The sequence below is a fragment of the Chenopodium album genome, chromosome 16, assembly GCF_948465745.1.
Source record: "Chenopodium album chromosome 16, dcCheAlbu1.1, whole genome shotgun sequence".
NCBI lineage: Eukaryota > Viridiplantae > Streptophyta > Magnoliopsida > Caryophyllales > Amaranthaceae > Chenopodium > Chenopodium album.
Genome location: NC_137849.1, coordinates 47,877,018 through 47,900,661, shown reverse-complemented (window position 1 = coordinate 47,900,661; position 23,644 = coordinate 47,877,018). Strand labels below are relative to the sequence as shown.

The 23,644-nt window shown below is 36.5% G+C and overlaps 1 protein-coding gene across 1 annotated transcript; it reads right to left on the bottom strand.

Annotated features, from left to right (window-relative positions):
- Window positions 1–3,235: 3,235 nt before the first annotated feature.
- LOC145586797 (U-box domain-containing protein 33-like) lies at window positions 3,236–9,694 on the bottom strand. Its single transcript, XM_081643720.1, has 9 exons — window positions 8,891–9,694; window positions 7,987–8,108; window positions 7,744–7,865; window positions 7,463–7,567; window positions 6,608–6,941; window positions 6,302–6,442; window positions 5,470–6,000; window positions 3,916–4,674; window positions 3,236–3,807 (listed from the first exon to the last, which is right to left on the bottom strand). The coding sequence occupies exons 1-9, from the start codon at window positions 9,081–9,083 to the stop codon at window positions 3,616–3,618; spliced, it is 2,499 nt and encodes an 832-aa protein (XP_081499846.1). The 5' UTR covers window positions 9,084–9,694; the 3' UTR covers window positions 3,236–3,615.
- Between the last annotated feature and the right edge of the window lie 13,950 nt (window positions 9,695–23,644).

Genomic DNA, 23,644 nt, shown 5'->3' with positions numbered 1-23,644 from the left:
GCCACAAATCAATCAATAACATAATATTAAAACTGACACTAGGAATGACACTTGTCATTTTCTGATACGGTTATTTTTCCTCCAAAACCATCCTTTCTCTTCTCCTTCCAAAAACGTTTAAGAAAATATTTATATAATATGATTTGTAATTGGTTTTATTATATCTTCTATATATACACAATTAAACAAAAATTTTATTCTAAATATATTATAATTCGTAATCTTTTCTTGCTAAAATCTTTTAAAAGAATATTTGTATAATATGATTTCTTATTTGGTCATATTTTTTTTTTTATTAATCATGCTTTTTATTTAACGAGATGGATTTTATATTGGGTTGGGAAAAATAAACTAATGTAACTATTTTCTTTTCCCCCTAGAATTACAAGATTGCTTTGACTATCAGCTAAACTACCTTTCCTCTATGTAATCTCATCTTATCATATCACATCCTATTTTGTTTGGAAGAGTGGGACCATGGAGGGATTAAACGAGGAAGAGGGAGACCAAAGATGACTTGGTTGGAAGGAGTGAGGAAGGATATGAAGTGCATGGATTTACGTGAGGATGAAGTTTTGGATCGTAAGGGATGGAGGAGAAAGATTTATGTTGATGACTACACGGAATAATCAAATTTGGTTCATGTTAGCCGACCCCACTTTTGGGATTAAGGCTTTGATTGATTGATTGATTGATTGATTTTCTTTTCCACTTCCTACAAATATTGTTATTATTTTTGTACGTATTGATTTTAAAACTATTTTAATACTATATAGCTTAAATTTACGCAAAATTAATTTTTTTAATTTGGTTAAATTCGTGCATTGCACGGGCACTAACCTAATTAGTAATTATTTTTAACATAATTAATACAGGTAATTTTATTCTTTTTAATGAAATGTAATCAATCCAAATTTAACCTTGATTTAAACGATTACAAAAGGAGGAAGACCAAATTTATAACATAGATACCCACAAAACTATGGTACCAATTATGCTTTTTTTTTTTTTTGGAGGAAAACCAATTATGCATTTGGTCATTCTACTTGCTATAAGGATAAACTCAGGGGCAGAACCAGGATATAAACAAGGCGGGGACCAAAGAAGACCAAATACTAATAATACCGAAATCATATTATAATTACAACCAATATTCTCAAAAAGTTTCCACACTTAAACTTCTAAGAAATTATAGCAAAATTAAAGGAATATACTTAACAATAAACTTTTGAAAAATTCCGCATATAAACATACCTTTATAAACTTCATTTGAGCTGTGCTTGCCTCTCTTTCATCATGTAAAAGGTATCAATGATGGAATCTTCACTAAGTGTCTCTGCGATCTCCTTTTCAATATACACCACCAAGTAGTCCCTTAAAAAAGTGTCTTCCATTTTACTTCGAAGGTTTGTTTTCACAATCTTCATTGCTGAAAAAGCTCTCTCAGTTGTTGCGGTGGATGCAGGGAGAGTTAATACAAGGCGAATTAACCTATCAACAAGAGGATACAATTTATATTTCTCAGTAGTCACCAATCCTCTACACAAATCACCAAGAGTGGATGTTTTTCGGGACCAGAGTATGGGTACTTAGCAAGTTTAGGTTGATATGGCCCAAAATCAATGTATGCTCTCCTAATTAAATCCTTTTCATCAGAATCATAAGTTTCAATTTGTTTACGCAAACCAGGATCACGCATTAAAAAATCAACTCCAACACCCTCTTCACTAGGTGGTTGTTCATTAGCAGTGCAATCAACATTAGGTTCAACAATTGGCTCATCTTTATCACTAACCTCAATTGGTTCAGCATTGTCTGAATCTTCAACAATTCTCTCTCTTTTTTTGGGAGCAAAATAAGATGTAATAGTCCTCTTTGTTACCATTCTTCAAATCTAAATGAAAGAAAATTACAATAATTCAGTAAATAAGCGAAATCAAATTTCTTGCAATTTTTAATAAAAATTAAAACCTAGAATTTCAACTCTTAAAATTAACATAACCTCAATATATATGATTATAATTGTGCAATTAACATTAAATTCAACATCAGAAATAAGGGGAAAAAAAAAGTTCACAATCAATTTACCTGAAATAGCTTGAATAATGTTGAAATTGAACAATTGAAGAGAAGAGGAAGAGTCGCCGCAAGTAGATGAACTGATGAAGGCCTAACTGAAACTTTTGGGTTTTTTTGTTTTACATTAGAAAAGCGATTTCTGTTTTCCACCCTTTGTTTTGTTTTTTTTTTTTTAATTATTATTATGTTTAGCTTATACAAGAAGCTACTTGTAGTTGGATATCTCGTATAATGAGATTAGGAAAGGTAGTAGTCAACTTTCTTTATTTTTATTATTTTATTTTATTAATTTTATTAATAGGACAACAAAAGGCCCCACTACATTTCATATACAAGTAGTAGTACACGGTGTCTTTTAGGAAACTTTAGTTTAATTAATTTTTTTTTAAATTGTTGAGGGAGACCAGACATACATATCCTACTATAATATACAGTACTTTCTAATGTGTAGCATTATAGTTGAGGGGGACCACACATACATATCCTACTATAATATACTGTACTTTCTAATGTGTAGCATTATAGTTGAGGGGGACCAAGGCCCCCTTTGGCCCCCATGATGTTCCGCCATTGGATAAACTCCATAGTCCGTACGAGTACTATTCTATATACTCCCAACAAAATATTTGAAGACGTCGCTTGTTAAGGTCCTGTTCTCTTCACCTTAAAAAAATAATATTAAGTAAAAATAATTTCAGTTCAGTAAAAATAAGTTCATTTCAGTAAAATTCAGTTTTCTTAAAGAAGAATTATAACAGAAAATCAGTAAAAAAAAATTCAGTTCAGCAAAAATAATTTCATTTTAGTAAATTTAATTTAAGTTCAGTAAAAATAATTTAAGTTCAGCAAATATAATTTTGTTTCAGTAAAAATAATTTCAGTTCAGCAAAAATAAGGTGAAGAGAACAGGGCCTAATTGTTATTTCCTCAGTCACTACTACGGGTCTACGAATAACTTTGAAAATTACTATGCCTTTGACATATTCTGATAGGCTGCTAGCAGCGTGCTAAGCTTAAATGGAGGTCTGGAGGTACAAAGAATGAGACCCTGACTCCACCGAGCATAGAGTCATTCGAAGCTCATCGTGTACCTTACCGAAAAAGAATGTTCGTCGCTTATATTTGCAAAAGTGGCACGGACCTTTGAACACAGAAGTTATGATAAACGAGAAGCTGATGTGTGCAATACAAAGCACTATTACAGGATTCAAAATGAAAGTGCAACAGAGTGATCGTGTACCTCAAATTCATGGTATGCCCATTCTTGAATATATCTATTTTCATAAACTTCGTAAGTAATATATCTAAGACAACAAAAGGGAGAATGCTAGCATAATTCTAGACCTCAATTGCTGCAACACACAGCACAAAATCAACTTTATGTATGTACACCTACTAAAAGCTACTGTTGCATATACCATTGAATCCTATACAATTAATCTAAATTAAACATAACCAAAGCTGTAAGTTGTGAGTAATAAGAATCCTGAAAGAAGTGTGAGATTTTCTCTAAACACCTGTACTGACGGAAAGGATTTACACACTGCGGCGACTTTGTATCCATTCCTGAATAGCAGACCGAAGAGCATGATTAGGAATAAAATCATGTTTTGCAAGTTTTGCATTAGTCATAGGTGAAGTGTCATGGCCACTATCTAGCCAGCCTCTGATAGCCTCCGCTTCATATGTAAAGCCATCTGAAGCAATTTGTGGATCCTCCATAATTTCCTGCAAACCCAAAAACAAACTGATAACTATAAGTATGAACCAAGGAAGAGGGGGTACAAAATATGAAGATGTGATAAGAAACTTCCTCAGAGTCAGAACCTGACTAACCTGAAAAATGGGGCATATGAAATAATGAGGTGCTCGATCATCAGAAGCCAGCCAAGGCATAGATAAGCTTCGAGATGAAGCTTTCATGGGTTCCAGAACCCTCCATACATCCGATTCAAGATCAGGGCGATTCCTTCCATTCATTTCACAGCACCTCAAAGCCATGCGAGCTAACTGCTCGGCCTGGACAAATGGCCAATCTCCAGCTGAAGGGTCTAATAAGAAATTGAGATTACCATTATTCAAAGCATATTCAACTTCCTTTGTTATCCCCATGGCTGGTCTACCAGTCAATAAGCGCAACAATATAATCCCAAAAGAATATATGTCGCACTTTGGGGTAAGTTCTCCGGTTGTGAGGAATTCTGGGTCCATGTATGAGAAAGTGCCTTTTGGTTGAGAGGTACAAAACCTTGTAGTTTGTTCCATCGATGTTTCTGTATGTGAGATTACACAACATATACCAAAATCACTGAGCTTGCACACAAAATTTTCATCTAGTAGTATATTTGAAGGCTTTATATCTCCATGTATAATGCTGGTAGGTCGGCTTGAATGAAGGAAGATGAGAACAACACATAAATCCGTGGCTATTTGAATTCTTGTTTGCCAGGGAAGTGGAGGAGTGTTGTCTTTGCAGATGAGTCTATCCTCAAGACTTCCGCCAGAAAGATACTCATACACAAGAGCCCAAGATTCATGGCAGGCACCAATGAGAGTTACTAGGTTTGGATGCCGAAGCTTACTTAAAACATCCACCTAAAGAAAAGACCAGCTCAGGTAAGAAAAATAGAAATACTTTTATACATATTATAACTGATGCATATCAAATGAAGAGAGATAAGACAGACAGAATCCTTCAGCAACAGCCATAAAGTTCACAATAAGATAAATTTTAAAAGGAAATCTTGAGTTCTCAATGTTTCAAGTGATTCTATTAGTTTAAAAAATCTTGAGCCATGAATAAAGGCAAGTAAAATCCTAGCAAAACAACCAACCAAAATTAGGGAAAGAGGGCAAAACTCTTACAATCCTAAGGAAAATTCATCAGAATCTATAGAGATTAATACTCATAAAATTGTTGTTGGGCTATTATCTCAAGACAAAGTTACACACAGCCACAAAGTTGCCCAATCATCACGCTTATACAATTATACTCGAAAAGCTTTGCATTAGAAATCATATTTTAACTTCAGTGAAAAGTTCTGGATCGTGGCTCATTTAAGCATAATAAAATCTACCAAACATGATAACATAAAAGACAATATATTCAATATCTTCAAATTGGGCTAAGGGTCTGTACTGATTGACTGAACTGAGCTGAGCTAAACTGAATTGAATATTTTATGAGAGAAGGAAATTAAAAACTGAACTGAACTGAACTTATTGGAGCTGAGCTGAACTGAACTGAAAATAATCTGTAGAGAACAGGCCCTAAAATTATCAAAGTCAGCTGAAACTTAAATTCAATACCTTCCTAATGAATGAAAACACAGTAAGAGACTAGAGTTCTATTTTCTTATGAAAAACAAAAGGCTAGAAAAGATTGACTACCTCTTGTTCAAACTCTCGAGGACCCTGCATGCTGTTCGGATTGAGTATCTTAATTGCCACTTGAGTTTGACGTAGAAAGCCTTTATATATGCTCCCGTATCCTCCTTCCCCAATTTTCAAGGATGGGTCAAAGTTGTTAGTAGCTTTCTCCAGATCTGAGAAAGAGAATTCAGAGAAGAAAAAAGGAACATGAGAGCTTGATGATTCCTGATCTAATTGTTTCCGCAATATTTCAGCTTCTCGGAGAGCATGATCCCTTTCTACTTGCAATTCATCACGTTCAGTCTTATACTTCTGCAACAAGCCCACTGCAGAAAACATTTTCTCCTCCATCTCCTTTTCTGTGATCTTGGATTTCTCATACTGGTTTTCAAGTGACAACCTCCGATCCGATGCCTCTTGGAGTTCCTTCAAAACCTTTTCTAACTGGCTTTTCATGAATTCAAGTTCCTTTTTCCGCTTAGCCAGCTCTTCCTCTTGCTCTTTCCTTTGTCTGAATTCCTCAAAATACAAACTTTCAGCAGATTTTGCCTGAATAGCCACACAATTTGAAGTAAAGACATGAATATAAAAGGCAAAGGGTCATATCCTAACCACTCAAAGAGGAAAAGAACACTTGTTTGCTGATAATCATACAATTTAAGTAGCGACAAAGCCAAATTTGTAATATCAACAAAATATAATCCAAAATTAGCTTTGCAGGCCCTTAGTCATAGACATGATGACATCAGGTTTAAGAAAAAAGGGAAGCTACAATAAAAAGTTCTTCTACAATGACTCGGGTGAAAAAAAAAAATCAAGATTAGCAGAAAGTTCTTAGACAATAGTCTACCTTGCGAATTGCATTTATAGCCTCTTTCTCAGCTTTCCGACGCCTCATTGATTCTTCGAAAGCTTCTCTCTTTGAATTGTCAGCCTCTTCCATGGCTTGCACAAGCTGATCATACAGATCATCATTCATACTGCTTTCCTGCTGAACCAAATAAAAGTTCAGGAACTTGAAAAGTTATTAAACAGTGGCAACATCAGCTAAACAAAGCCTGCTATATTGCTGCTCAGAACCTCAGGTTATAGTGGATGTGGATCTATATAATCATAAATGTTAGAGCACGTAGATTGCAGTGACAAATTTACTGACCAATACACTTGGAGGTGATGATCTCTGATGCTCAATCTTTGTCCGAGGAAGAACTAACAGTTCCAGACTAGATTCTGGGGCTCCTTCTCTTGAGAATGATGAGCAAGGGGAACTAAAAGCTGATTTGGGTCCTGGCAATCGGATTGAGGACTCAGAAAAACAGGGTCTTAGTGTTTGAATAAATCTATCAGAACTGCCTTCAGATCCATCATCATTTGAAATTCTTAGACTAGAATGTAATTTTTGACTTAGAATGCCCGAATCAATTTGAACATTCTCTAAGGATTTTGATGATCTCTCTTCAACGTTCAAACTTGGTTGCTTCACACCTTCCCTACACTCAGACAGTGCTAAAGTATTATCAATAAACTCAAACAGCATCAAAAATCAAAGATACTGTCATATACAACCACTAGACCAACTACAAGTGGCTCAATAGCAGCTAGTTGATCAGCATATCAAATTTTGCATCTTATAAATCTCTCTACATTTGAATTTAAAAAAAAAAAAAAAAAAAAAAAAAACCCAACAAATTACAATCAAAATGCAAAATGCAAAATAACATATCTTCCAGCTGGAGTAATAAGAAGAGCTTATCATAATATCTATCAGCTCAAACAGATAACTGAATCGAGGAGCTTTCAGATCAACCAAAGGTATCAAAATTTGATAAAATCATATCTGGATCTACAAAGATCAGCAGCATGTGATACCATACATATTTTATAAAAGATCACTTAGGAAGCTTCATAATCACATTTAAAAAATTAATAATGAAATGTTAAACCAGATACTTCAGGATTCTAAGTACAGCTGGTTTCTCAGTAAGAAATTAAGAGAAAATGGAAGGCATACCTCGTACAGATTAAACGGCCTTTGCATATAAATCTGATGTGACAGAAATCAGGTGCATGTTGACGCACATAGTTGGCCTTTTTCGATTTAGGCTCCACCATTTTCCTTCAAGACAATAGCACAGGAAAATGTCATTCTTTGAGGTTTTCATTGATATGACTTTTCTCAAAGTATATGACCTAGAAATTAGTCAAATCTAAATATCAAACATTCACAATTGGGGTCTATGAGCTCCTACAAACATCATTAGGGATTTGCACAACAAAATCCATTATGGACACCTTGAATATCTACTATCTGCTGCTGCTCCCATGACGAGTCTCCCTATCTTTTGTTGAGATATGATTTCCACAATTCCCTCCTCTATGGAGTCCCTTTCAATATGTAATTTCTCGGCATGCGCCTATCAAATTTCAATGTGTATACTAACATCAAAAAAGACTCAGATGGAAAAACAGTGCTAATAAGCAGTAAAATACAATAACATCTTGTTTTTTTCCTATCAGTTTAAAAAGAGATCGTACCCCAACTTTGGCACAAATTTGTAGATAATCATCTAAAATTTTATGCATCTCTCTATTTTCCTGCTCTCGGAACGCCTTAAGTTCTTTTTCTCCCACTTGACTAGCTGGAAATTTCCCACCCACTGCAATTTTAAAAATTGTAGAACACAAATAAAAGACTGTTGCTTATGCATAATCAGACAGCAGAAACACCACAATGAGCCATCATCATAAGTAAGAAAGCAAAACTATCATCCCGGTATGTATCTAAGCAACCTACACCCTCCCAAATCAAGAGGTAATTTCAAAGTGATCTATCTGAAACTCATGATACAAATTCTAAAACTGTCTTTTAAGAAGATATATCACTAACAAATTACAAAGGTAGGCATAACTCGGTGAAGTGCCGCCCTGCCAGTCCAAAATAATGTCTCATCACATCTTCAACCAGTGGTTTCATGAATTCTTTATACCTAAGAATGATTTCCTAGAAAGTGATTGAATAAAACACATTACCTACATAAACTAGAAAGCCAATTCAAATAAAACAGCATTATAAGTAAAACTTGTAATTCTATATACGTCTTCCATTAAACCTACTACTGGAACCAATCTAACATTGCTAAATCAATGAGTATACCTAAATCACTAAACCACCCCCCCCCCCCCGGTGAACTGCACTCTAAAACACCAAAATTGGTAAAATTACCTAACGTGTAGGTAGCTAGTTGTGTTCCTAAACCCCATTCACATACCGCGAATTAGGTAACACTACACCAAACACAAGATCTAGTAGGTATAAACATAACAAAATCCAGCAATCACTCCCAATAAATGAAACTAACATTAAAGTACATAAAATATGAATGACATACTGCTAATAATACATTAAAAGAATAGAATCAATTAAAATTAATATAATTACTTGGCATGGGAATCATTTTGGCAGGAACATGAACATAAATTATACAAATCTTCTTCTCCCCATTAGAATTCTGCAAAGCCCATTGCAGTGTAGTTTTGCTTTCCTTTAACTCCTTGCTTACTGCCACAAATACCTTGTCATCAATTACCACCCCTTTTCTTGCTTCCCCTAAAAGATCTTTGCTTGATCCCATTTCTGGGTTTTTCAATAATTTACCCAAAACAAATAAAAAAATTCACCCCCACAATTTAATTGATTTAGCAGATTACATAAACACCGGCCCCACCACCGCCAAGCCGTAGCTCTGGAACAATGGGGTCGGCTACATGAACCAAGATTTAATCTCCGTGCTCGTATCCTATTTCTAATTACTAACCATATAAAACCCCCAAAATTCGACTTAAAATTAGCTTCTTTCTTTACAAAATTACGCTTAAAGTACAAATAATTATAATGGGGAAAACGGAAAACAAAATTAGATGAAAAAAACAAATAAAGCTGAAATTTTTAGAATTTCAACGTAGATTCAACCAACTTAAGAATTAAAAAGGTATAGAAAAGATTAAAAGAAAGAAAGAAAGATAGGATTTAGAGAAAAAAAAAAGGGGTTTTAGTGAGAGAAAAAGCCGAAGTGAAAAAGGAAAATTCACCACTTTTTTGGACAAAAAAAAGGGTTGCTTTAGCTTGTCATCAACCCAGAAAAATCGGGTAGAAATTGCAAAATTAAGAATAAAAAAATACTATAGTGAAGAGAGAAATTAGTGAACAAACATAGTACTCAACTCTAAAAACAGCAAAATTGAGTGTGTGATGAAAAATGAATTATAAATTGATGATGATGTTGTTTTAATGCTGACTGTTTTTGTTGACAAGTCTTTAAAAAAAGGGTAATGCTATACATAGCCCTTAGGGCTATATATAAGCATTGAATTTACTCTTGAAAAATGTATAAAGTTGGGAATTCATGACAAAAACACGCGCAAATCGGTGTAATTAGTGTGTTTTTGTCATGATTTTCTAAATTTAAACAATTTTCAAGAGTAAAATAAATGCTTATATGTAGCCCTTAGGGCTATGTATAGCATTTTCCTTAAAAAAATATAATTTTGTTATTATTATTATATTGATAAGTCAATGAGACGACTAATTAAGGGGGCCACATTGACAGGGCAGTTTCATAGCAAAATGCCTGGTTATTTCACTTTGTACATCCATTAGTTGCAATGAAGCTTCTATAACAGGGATGGATATTCATTATTGGATAGTTAAGCTGGGGCCTGGGGGTGGTAGGGCTTCCTGCAATCCCATCCTTTGTATCTTGTTCAGTGTGTTCACACTTTGATATTTAAACTTGTATGTGGCGGCGTGGCATATTATACACATGTTTTCAATCTCTTTATTTATTAAAAAGAAAAGATGATCTTACATGTAGCATAAAGTAGGAATGATTCGTTCAGGAGTTTTATAGCAAAAAAAAAAAAAATGTATGGATTTTCACCATACAATCGACTATTGATGCTATTTTAGTATGTGCTCACGAGGTATGTCCAAGCACATTGGCATGAAATAGCCTAAATTGTACGAATTACCATGCAATTGATAGTTTGATACAAACGAGCTTGTTTACACAAATTTCAAGTCTAAATAAATAAAGACGGGAAATAAAATAACAAATGAATTTATATTAATATTTGATTTTTGGGTACAATCTCTTTATAAAAGTTTATAATAAAATAAACTAAGTCCTCTGATTCCGTTCCGCAACTTGACGATGACGCGTGTGTGACACCTGTAGGGTGACGTTTGATGACGTCAACTTGAGTTTGAATGCAGGGTGACATTTGATGATGTCAACCTGTATTCAGGGGTTTTGTTTGAATACACCTGAACGAGGGCTTATGAAGCTTAATCCCGTTCAAATGTATTTGAGTGTATCTGAACAAGTCGGCACGAGTTTGATGTGCTTGTTGACTTACTTCAGAGAGAATTCCGTTTGAGTTTTATGAGCTCTTAGAATAATGATTTTTGGATCCCTTCAACTGATAGAAGAATGGTGTATTTATAGGAGATGAAACCCCTTGAGTGGACTTAGTAGGTTTGGGCCTGGCCCATTTTATGACTTAGAAGTCTTTTAACCTGGTCCGTTTAATTTATTTTATAACCCGAATTGTATTTGATTAATTCAGATTATTTATTTGGGTGGGCCCAAAAATAATTAAAATGGAACATTAACATGATTTAACCCAAATTAATTTAATTAATTTAATGTATGACACTTATAAAATTTCCGTGTCTACAAATTGCCCCCTTGAGACTGTGTCACATACACGATTTGAAGTGTTTGGCGTGACAAGGTCTTGACCCTTTTATTTGACTTGGAAGTCACTAGTAATTTTTATTTATTTATTTTTTTTTTTAAGTATTGGGTTTGATTTATGGGAATTCTTGAACACCAAGATTAGACTCCCAATTACACTAGGTTTTAATCTCTTAAAAGATAATTGTCAACCGAAACCTATAAAAATAAGGAATTTGACCCCTCTATATCACATTATTACAGACTTACGGTAGACATACTTTTGACGAACAAGATAGCCGATTTCCCCTGCAACCGCTTGTTATTTGTTCTTCTTGAACTTGCAACCGCAACGGTAAGCATCACCGCACTTGAACTTCCTTTGACAAGTTAATTCATGCTAATATTATTTAACCATTACTCAATTATTGCGACTTTCGAATTTGTTTGCAGTCTTTAAGAATTTCCCCTAACACTTTCGATTGTGGTCGCAAGAGAGATTTGGTGATTTGTGTATTGCAGCAAATCAAGAAATTAAAGGTAATGGATACCTAACTTTGCTTTTCCTATGTTAATTAATCAATTCCCACCAATATGGGTCAACCATAAATAATACTCTATGAATTTTCAGAAATAAAAGCAGAGGATTTGGAGTACTCTGACTTTGGAGTGACCATTTTTTTTTTTTTTTTTTCAAGAAATCCTCAAGAAACTACGTATACTCGTCCAGTAAGTATTCTCAATTGACTTTTTCCAAATTTTTTTTATTTTTTTTATTTTTAAAGAAGCAATTTTGTCTTAAGCTGGCCGTTTATGATCATCAATTATCAATTGAATACCGCATGATTTCAATTCTTTTTGCATCACGAATTCACGATTGTCGACTAATACCCACTTTCTTAAGAATAAACTGTCATGTCACTGCCTGTGTATAACATACACTTTTTTTTTTTTTTTTTTTTTTTTGCATGTATGGTATACTTGTTCTTTGTACTGTTGTGCATATGACAGATTCGCAAAGTATACGTTGCCGCCCATGTCGCGATGGGTCAGGACTCTTTGTTATGAACCCATCGGGGATGTCAAGTCATGTATGCTAGTCGTTATGAACTTGACATCTTAAAACTGACCGGATAACTTGAAGATTTGAAGTCGCCCTTGTCGCGATGAGTCAGAACCCTTTGTTATGAAATCATCGGAGACGTCAAGTCATGTATGCTAGTCGTTATGATCTTGACGTCTTTAAGACAGGTCTGTTAACTTGAAGATTTGAAGTCGCCCTTGTCGCGATTAGGGCTATGCATCGGTCCAAAACCGGACCGGACCGACTCGGACCAGACCGAAGACCGAATTTTAGGAAAGCTGGGGCCGAAGACCGGACCAGTCAAATTCGATCCAAGACCGGACCGGACCGATTGGTCCGGGTTAAACCCCGGACCGGACCGATTGGTCCGGGTTAAACCCCGGACCGGACCGATAATCGATGATCCTGAATAGTTTTCTAATGTGGACCTTATTGTTATGGCCTTTAAGCCTTTAATTCTTTAAGTATTGTACATTGTAAACATATTAATCATTACTGCTTGCCTAATGCCTATTTACACATATATTTATTATTATTAATCAAGTCATTAAGTCATATAGTACCCATTTATAACTCAAAAGTCAAATCACAAATCCACAATTCCAAAAGTATACGTTAAATATACTACAATTCGTATTAAAGCCAAAACATCAATAAGGACAATAAAAATGAAATTATGAAATTGCTCCAACTCCTCCAAGAATCTTGAACATCATCATATCATTAGTATCAATCTGCAAAAGAAAACGAAAACACATATAAATTAAAAAATTCCAAAGAGATAATATATGTATTGAAGTATTAGTAATAATATAGTAGTATTACCTTTTTTAATTATCAAACAAAAACTACATCAGATTCACCATCATTTAAAGTAGAGCTCTCCAAATCTATACAAAAAAATATATCAAATTAGCTACTATAAAAGAAAAAAAAATTGTAATGATGTATTAGAAAATACCTTTCTCAAGTTGCTCAATTTCTTCTAATTTTTCCTCAACTCCTCTTAGGAAAACTACTAGCCCTTCAACCACCTTCCAATCACTCTCAAGGGGAGCTCCAGAATTTCTCAAATCATCTTCTCCAATACCACCACTCTGATTATCATCATATCCGTCATGGGTTTCACTAATCGTATCTTGATCTAATTGAGGATTAGTTGGAATATCCATCCTCCAAAAAATATCTCGAAACTTCAATGCTTTTTCTAGCATATCAAAAGTGGAGTTCCATCTAGTTGGAACATCTAAAGACAGTGAAGAATGGTTTGGAGCATACCTTGCAGCTATGTCTTTAAAAAGTTTCAATCTAGATGGAGAACTCTTAACAAACCTCACAACATATCTAACCTTATTGATGGATTTTTTATTCTTCTTCAACCCATCCACACTATAAGGTTAATAATGTGTGCAACACATCTCATATGCATATAATCACCATTACCAATACAAGACAATTTACTTTGCATCATTTTTCTTAATTCAGAACATGCAACATCATTAGAACTTGCATTATCAACAGTAATAGTGAATAATTTTTCATCCACACCCCAAGAAGTCAAACATTCTTCCACCCCCTTAGCAATAGCTTTACCCTTGTGGTTATAAATAGGACAAAAGTTCAAGATCATTTTATGCAACTTCCACTCAATATCAATGAAATGACCCGTAAGACACATGTAATTGATTCTTTGGATACTTGTCCATGTATCAGTAGTGACAGAAATCCGTTGACATTTCATTCTTAGTAGTTCCTTTAATTGTGTCCTTTCTTTTGCATGAAGTTGTAAACAATCACGTGGAATAGTAGTGCGTGATGGTATGTGAAACCTAGGACAAACTACAGACATAAAATGCCTAAAACCAGGTTTTTCTACATGACGAAAAGGTAGTTCATCCACAATAATCATGTAAGCAAGAGCATCTCTAACATCATCAATATTTAAAGCCCAAACTTTCATTTTATCTTGTCCAACCTCAACATCATGGTCAAAAGCTATCTCAGTTTGTTTTCCTCTAGTTTTATTTTTAGGATTAGCTGGACAACTCTGCCAATGATTTTTTACGTTTTTTGACCCATTGATATTAACATCACAAGCAAATGTTTTATTCTCACAATACATACACTCAGCTCTAAGCTTACCATTTTCCTTGTACTCCCAAAAATGCACCCAATATTCTGCTCTTCTTCCTTTTGCCTTTGGAACATAATTTCTTCCTTCCAACTTTTTCCTAGGTGGTAGTAGTGTTGTCACATTTTGCTCCTCTTTATCAACATTATCAGAAACATCATCCTCATTAAAAGTTGCATCATTTGCCTCTGAATCTTCAAACTCAGAGAATGGCCACTTATTTGTTGATTTGGAGCTTGACATCTACAAGGAAATGTAAATTATAAAGCATTTCTTATGCATAAAATATATTATTTATTAAATGCAATTAACTATTGACATATTCGTTGGATGTAAATTATGCGCTTGATAATAGTGCTATAAGCTTAGCTTGTATAGTAATATTACTAATATATCTAGTGGGCTAGTAGCATACTAGCATGTATATAATATAGTAGTTTTTTAGTGCTATATAATATATCTAACTTTTGGAGAATATAATATAGTAGGTTGTTTTAGTGCTATAATCTATCTAACTTTTGGAGAATATATTATATTACTTTGTAGGTTGTTTTAGTGATATAATCCATCTTTAACTTTTGAAGAATATAATATAGTAGTTTTTAATTGCAATGCATATATAATCTATGTTTTTAGTATGATATATTGTTATTAAAGATGCAACTCGTGACCTCATGCAAGATTAGTATATAAATATAATATAGTAGTTTTGTAATCATGTTAAACAATTAAACAATTGTATACAACTATACACTATACATGCAAGAGGCAACTGTCAAATAAAAGACTCAAGTTATCAAGTACTCAAGTGCATATTACAATTATTTCATGCAGAATAAACACAAATCTCAAATTTCAAGAAGAAATTCCACTACATGAAACTATGAAAGCATACAATAAATTTAAAATACTCAAGATTTTTACCTTTGTCGGTGCAAATAAGGAAACAATACTACTCCACTTGGCCTTAATTGATGATAATTGATAATAATATTGAGAAGCAAATCAGAGAAGCAATCATAAAAGAAATTTAGGAAGATGTGATGATGGGTCTGCAAACTTACAAGTTGCGTTTTTCATCAGTATTGCGGTTAACGTTTGTAGGTTTTAGGGTTTTTTCAACAGTTATGTTTTGACGTTTAATTTCCCTAGAATTAGTCTAGAACGTTTTAGATCAAAGCACTAGTAGAAAAATTGAAAAATACACCGCTCAATGGCCACCGGTTTTTGAAAACCGGTGGCTTAAAAAATGGGCGGGATTAGGCATATGTACATTGCCACCGGTTCGGCTTGAACCGGTGGCATAAATGATAAAGGCCACCGGTTTTGAACCGGTGGCAATAATCAAATAGTAAAAAAAAAAACCCACCATTCTCTTTTCCCCTTCCTTTATATACCCTAACCCTAACTTCTCTCTCCTCTCTAGCCTCTCCTCCTGCTCTCCTCCTTCTCTCTATCTCCTTCGTTCTCCTCCTTCGTCCCCCATCAAATCCGTTCTCTCCTTCGTTCTCCTGTTCTTACTCCCGTTCTTACTCCCCTCTCTCTCCGTCGTTGTTACTCCCCTCTCTCTCCTTCTCTCCCTCTTCGTCCTCTCTCCTCCGTTCTCCTCCTTCGTCCCCCATCAAATCCGCAACACAGCCACCACCAACCACGCCCAACTTCACCCCGAAATCACCGCGAAATCACCCAACCTACGCCACCACCACACCAGCAACACACCAGCAACACCACCACGAAAATTGGAGAGCGAAAATTGGTCTCACCGCCGATCTGGGTTTAATTATTTTTGTTTAATGTCTTGATTTTTTTGGGTTTGATTGTTGTAATATTGTTTGGAATTGATGGGTTTAATTGATTTTGGAATTTTCTTGGGTGATTTTGAAAGTTTAATTCGATTTTTTTTTATTTAGATCTATTTTGGAAATTTCTGGGGGTGATTTTGATCGATTTTGATTCGATTTTTTTGGTGTTAATCGATTTGAATTCGATTTAAATTCCGGGGTTATGTTTCCGATTTCTTTTTTTTTTTCCGAGTTGTTGAACATAAATTTGTTTTTTTTTCTTGGGTTTTTGTTTTTATTTTTCTGGGGGTGATTTATTTTGATTTTTTTTTTGCCTTAAATCGATTTTTTTTTTTATTTTAATGTATTTTTGAATTTTCTGGGGGTGATTTTAATTTCTGGGTTTCTGTTCGAATTCTTGAACATAAATTTGGTTTTTTTTTTTTTTTTCTGGGTTTTTAAAACTGATTTTAAGGCTACATGCAGATCGATTTATTTTTTTTTGTTTTAATTGGTGCAGGTGTATTGAATTAAATCTTAAATCGAAGGATCAAGTCAAGAATCAAGTCGAAGAATATTGATTTAGATTGTAATTTTTTTATTATTATTATTGTAATTTTTTTTTGATTTTTATGTTGTAATTGATCGAATTTTTTTTTGGAAGAAATAATTGATCGATTTTATCGATCTATACTGTAAAATTTTTGGATTATATATTGAAAATTTTCGGTTATATTTATTGATATTGTTTGATTTTTATTTTGATGTTCTAATTCCATGATATTTCTTTTTGAAAAGGCAAAAAAAAAAAAAAAAAAAAATAATATATGTACATTGCCACCGGTTAACCGGTGGCATTTATATGTAAAACAAAAAAAAATAAAGCGGGAATAGTTTTTGCCACCGGTTAACCGGTGGCAATACTTGATTTTGCCACCGGTTTTGAACCGGTGGCCTTTTGTCCTAGGTTTTGCCACCCCCCCACTGGCCACCGGTTCAAAACCGGTGGCAAAGGGGGGTTTTGAACCGGTGGCCAACCCCTTTTTTCGCCTAGTGAAGGGTTTTTGTTAGCAATTAACGCAGCCCATCATAATCTGTAAAATGGGTTTCGATCCGGTCTGGGCTTTTTCTGGGTTTTGACCGGACCGGACCAAAACCCGGAAATATAATTTTCCGAAACCGAAGACCGGACCGATTATATTTGGCCTGGTTTGTTCCGAACCGGTCCGGGTCGGCCCGGTCCAAAATTCCGGTCCGACCCACTTTTTGCACAGCCCTAGTCGTGATGAGTCAGGACCCTTTGTTATGAACTCATCAGAGACGTCGAGTCATGTATGCCAGTCGTTATGATTTTGACGTCTTTAAGACAGGTCTGATAACTTGAAGATTTGAGTCGCCCATGTCGCGATGGGTCAGGACTCTTTGTTATGAACCCATCGGAGATGTCAAGTCATGTAAGCAGTCGTTATGAACTTGACATCTTAAGACTGGCCTACTCGAAATTCCAATACGAGATTGACTTCATGACATATTCATTATACATGTGCCATGTCAAACACTCTAACGATTTTTTTTTTTTTTTTTAGTCTTTGATCATGGACAAGGTGCACGTAGTGGAATTCAATGAAGGTTCTCGATCCTATCTTTCTCTCGTCGACCAAGAGAGTGACAACCCCAAGACTGGCACGCGTCTACAAATTCGACAATCATTGCAACGGCCTAATGGCATGCAAACAAGTATTTGTAAGCAAAATTTCCGCAGTGACATGTCTGTTGAGATTGCTAATGTCTCCAACACCACAAAGGTTTACAAGCTCCAAGACACCCTTCAGAGTAGACCTGCAACAGATAACTTACTTCCCTTATTGGGTCGTTCCATTATTGAAGGGTCCGTGAGATGGGGATCTGCTGTTCTAAAGATGTATGGTGAATCATGCTTCATCCCAGGCTATCGAGAGTGGACTGAGGACGTTCTGTGTCGCTCGAGGGAATATCTGGAATCCGCATCAATCTACAACGCTGTCTATGCCTCACTTTATTCCTATGACAAAAATTCGCATATTTTACGAGCATTCTGTGAGAGTTGGTGCCCTACCACAAACACACTCCATACAATGGTAGGAGAGTGGTCCATTTCACTGTGGGATTTTCATAGACTAGGTGGCTTACCCATTTATGGGGAAATTTATGATGAGACTGTCCCTCATTCTGCGACCCTAACAGCAACAAATAAGGACAACAAACGGTACATTTCGAAGGCTTGTGAACATTTGTTTGTTGCTTATCATTGCCTTTACAAAAAGTCGGGTTCAAGGAGGGAGGTTTCAGCCAAAGAATGGATTAGATTTTGGTACCAGAAGAAAACTCGCTATGCTGCACCGCCAAAGAGGACAAGATATCTCTCGACTCCTCCACAATCTACACATGACCCTGACGGAACGTTACCAGATGTACCTCCGGCGTGGACGAATGATGAGTTATCCATGTTTGAGCGTTTAGGTCTTCCCGGCAACAATAGAAGGGGAACAACCTATACTGCTGCTTTCTTGTCTTGTTGGTTATGCGCATTTGTACTTTCGCAGTGTGATAGTAGATCGATAAGACCTGGGACGTTTGAGACTGCAACCTTGATGGCTTGTGGTAAACCGTTCAGCTTGGCAGTTCCCGTCCTGGGAGGCATTTATCATGGTCTGAACAACATTTTGAGGTCTCCCAAACCTTCTTATTCTGGTTCATTCTTCCCAGCCCATTGCTTGTATAGTTGGCTCGCATACTATTTCGGAACTCATCACAATCTGGATCTAGCTCTCCCAGGCCCTTTAATGACTGTATTCTCGGGTTCTCAAATTTCAAAGCATTTTAAGGATAAAGAAGCACGAGATCTGATACATGAAGGGACCACAGCGAGGGTTGGGTGTACCGTGCCGAACAAGAACAAGAACATCGCTTTGTTTGATGATGGGAAGCTTGAGATTCCACAGTTTGGCCATCTCCTCTCCCTTCGCTCTAGCTACATTCCTGTACATTCTGGAGACAAATTTTTCATAGAGCCTTACAATCCTCATCGATTTGGTAGACAATTTGGGTTTTGTCAAGATGTTCCCGGTATGCTTACACGTGCCATAGGTGATCGTCAATCTGTAGGCTATTATGAAGCTCTTCGGCATTGGAACTTGATTTTGTTTTGTGACAGTCAATCCCAGGTGTTGACTCCTTGTCTTTCCCTTAATTGGCGTGACCTTGTAACTCAGGATTTTCGGTCTTGGTGGTCTAAAGTGACAGTTAATGACCTTAGAGACAAGGTTGACGTCCTTTGCGCAAGTATTGAAGCTGATCTCAACAAGTCTAGGAAGAGCCAAGAACATGCTGGTGACACAAGTGCTCCTCGACCGAAGACCAATACTGGTGGTAAAAGGAGTCATGAGCCTTCGTCCAATCAAGACAACTCTAAATCGACGACAGCTAGAGATGTTAGCCAAGGAGGAAGCTCTAGTGACGGAGAATCTGACGTCAACTACAAGCATAAACGTAGGAGTAAGAGGCGATCAGACGTTGTTGATGAAGAGGACATCACTTTAAACGATGTGGACTCTTTTGGCGATCTTCAAGATTTTCCTATCGTTCCTACTGACATACCACTTGTAAGTATTCGACACTTTTTTTTTTAATTTTTTTAGGACGATCAAGACTTCGAGAGTGTCGTCACTGACTTCTTAGAGGTTGAGGCTATTTTACCTGTACCGAGACCAACTCTTGGCAAGGGGAAGGGAATAAGGATCGCTACGAATAAAGTTCGTGACAATTCTCTTAGTTTACCAAGGAAGGAAATACAGTCTCCTACTTAAAGCCTAAAGTCAGTAGATGGTCCTCATTCTCTTGAGCTTGCCTCCAACGCTTTAGAGGTTCGACAGTCAGTTGCTGATGACCGTACAGCTTCATCTCAGCGTGTCTGCGCTCCTACTATGTCTGCAAACACGTTTCGACCAGGCCCCTTTTCTTGTACTATTTTTGCAGATGCAATACAACAGATAGGCGCTCAATATTTGGCAATGTTGCAAGCGTCACCTTATTCGGAGGTACCCCAAAGGTTTGAAGAAGCTTCCATGGTGTATCAGGTATTCAAAACCTCAAGGGTGACCCGGCTCCGCTGAAGCGTAAAGTTGAGTCTTATGTTTGTTCAGTCAAATCCTACCTTGGTTTGGAGGAGGCTGCAGCGAAACGACAAAGATCTGAACAAGTAACAAGAGACATACTTGCTCAATCTGAGGTTCTCAAGCAAGCGGAGTCCAACCTTGCTAATGAGCAGAAAAGGCAAGAGCAATTGAAGGAACAAGATGCCTTAGTCACAAAAAGAGTAGAAGATCTTAAAGCTGAATTGATGAAAGCTTGCGAAGAGAAGAATCGTCTGACAGATGACTTAGTGGCTAGCAAAGGATCTATCACATCAATTGAAGAACAAATGAAGGCTGTGAAGCAGACTTTGGATGACCTACATTCAACTCCTATTATGAGTGCTGATGAGTCCAATTGGAGCAACAGAAAGTTCAACTTCAAGAGCTTCAATCACTGCTCAAACCTTTTGAGTGGATGGATTGAGAATAGACTACCCCCCCTTTTTTTTCATGGTTTAATTTAGCAGTCGAACAACACTTCTTTTTCTTTTTTTTGACATTCTTTTCATTACATTTTATTTTATTCATCTCTATCATATGAATTTATTTCATTATTATTTCGCCGTACACATTTTATACTCTTTCGGGCCAGGAGTATGTTTTTTTTTTATTTTTTTATTTTATTTTGTTTAGCCGTACACAGTTTATACTCTTGCGGGCCAGGAGTAGTATATTGAGGATGATTTTTTTTTTTGATGTGGCTGTACTTGATTTTTTTTTCAAGCTGCCTACGTACTTGCTAAATAAACAGGTTATCTTGCAAGATCAAGCCAACGTAGTTCAAACAATGCATTTTTTTTTTCGGTAAGCAGTTTATCCTCTTACTTAGGAGTTTACAAGACTTTCACTTCATGAATAGTAGCGCTTTAAAAACTTGCCATTAATTGGACCTACGCGCAATCCCTCAGCATCAACAATTTTGTATGCTCCATTAGTGTAGACTTCTCGTACCACATAAGGACCATCCCATTTTGATGTGAACTTATTTCCAGTTTTGCGCTAAGTAATGATAGGCCTTCTCACTGTTAGGACCATGTCTCCCACTTGAAAAGAACAAGGTCGAACCTTTTTGTTGAATGAGCGTGTCATGCGAGCTTGATAGCATTGCAATTTTTGTCGAGCTTGTAGTCTTTTCTCATCAAGTGCTTCAAGCTCAGCCAATCGAAGCTTGTCATTTTCATCACTAGTTAAACCCTCTTGAATGGCAATTCTTAGTGATGGAATTTGAACTTCTAAGGGTAGGACAGCCTCAACACCATACACCAACGAGTATGGGGTAGATTGTGTTGCATTCTTGTATGTCGTCCTATATGCCCAAAGTGCTTCCCTTATCTTTTCATGCCAGTCACGCTTAGACTTTGCAACGACCTTGCTTAGCAAACTGCAAAGCGTTTTGTTAAATGCTTCAGCTAGACCATTTGCAGGAGCATTGTACATGGATGACTTATGTTGCGTGAAATTGAACTTTTGGCAAAGGTTATCCATCAAGTTGTTGACGAATGGCTTTCCATTATCAGTGACGATTCTCTGAGGTATTCCATACCTGTAAATGATATGAGTGCGAATGAAATCGACAACATTTTCTTTTTTCACCTCACGAAGGGGAATAGCTTCAGCTCACTTGGAAAAGTAATCTGTGGCAGCTAGGATGTAAGCGTGACCACCAGATGACTTTGGTGTTATTGGACCAACCACGTCAAGACCCCATCCTTCGAATGGCCATGATGTCACAGTTGGATGTAGTGGTTCTGGAGGTTGGTGAATGAAGTTTGCATGAAATTGACATGCATCACACTTTTTAACGAACTCCATGCAATCTTGGACCATCGAGGGCCAGTAATACCCCGCCCTTTTGATACGATCATGAAGCTTAGGACCAGATTGATGAGCTCCACAAATTCCTGAATGAAATTCCTCTATTGTTTTGGCTGCCTCTTCATCTTCTAGACATCTCGACCATATCTTGTCAAAAGATCGTCTATAAAGAGTCCATTTGAAGAGAATAAAACGAGAGGCTCGACGGCGGATTTCAGTTCGATGTCGTGGATCATTAGGCAGCTTTTGGTGTTCCAAATAGTCGATAATTGGTTGACGCCAGTCTTCTTTGTCAATTTGGCAGACAATAATCATGTCAACCTCCTCGATCTCGTCATCTTCAACTTCATATTCTTCAGGTGCAACTACCCAACGATTGCAAACAGGCATAGACATGGTTTCCTCTGCCCCCAGTGCCAAAGTGGCTGCAAGACCGGCAAGCGCGTCAGCCATCTTGTTGGCACTCCTTGGAACATGGCTGAGCTTGACAATGTCAAACTTGTCAAGCAATCTTGATGCATGTTTGTGATAAGGAATTAAATTCTCTTTCTTGACTTCATATTCGCCTAAAAGTTGACTTATAACGAGTTGCGGATCTCCATAAACATTAAGATCTTGAATTCCCATTTCAACCGCCATTTGAAGACCCATAATGAGAGCTTGGTACTCAGCCATGTTGTTTGAGCACAATTGAGTTAACACAAATGAGTAAGGTAAAACGTGCTTTTCTGGCGATACAAAGACTACCCCTGCTCCCGCGCCATCTTAACGAGCAGCCCCGTCAAAATACATTTCCCATGGTGGTAGTATCTCGATGTTAAACACATCTTCTCCAGGCAAATCAACGGACATCTCCCATTCAGGTGGTACTGGGTGGTCGGCAAAGAAGTCAGCGATGGCTTGTCCTTTGACAGACTTTTGTGGTACGAACACTATATCGTACTGTTTGATGTGTATAGACCATTTAGCTAGTCTTCCTGACAACACTGGTCTTGAGAGGATGTACTTGATTGGGTCGGCTTTTGAGACGACATGGACTGTATGAGCTTGCATGTAATGCTTCAACTTTTGAATGGCAAAAATTAACGCAAGACAAATTTTTTCAATTGGTGAATAATTCAGCTCAGCACCCACCAATGTTCGACTCAAGTAATAAAGAGCTATCTCCTTGCGATCTTCAATTTCTTGAGCACACATTGCCCCCAATGATCTTTCTTGAGCAGCAATGTAAAGGGTTAGAGGTTTTCCTTTAACGGGTGCCCCCAAAACCGGCGGAGAGGACAAATACTTCTTTATATTGTCGAACGCTTTTTGACATGACTCATCCCATTTGAATGGAGCATCCTTTTTCATGAGATGACTAAATGGTTGACATCTGCCTGCAAGATTGGAGATGAACCTCCGAATATATGCAAGGCGTCCTTGGAGACCGCGAAGTTCTTTGAGATTTCGTGGTACAGGCATTTCTTGAATTG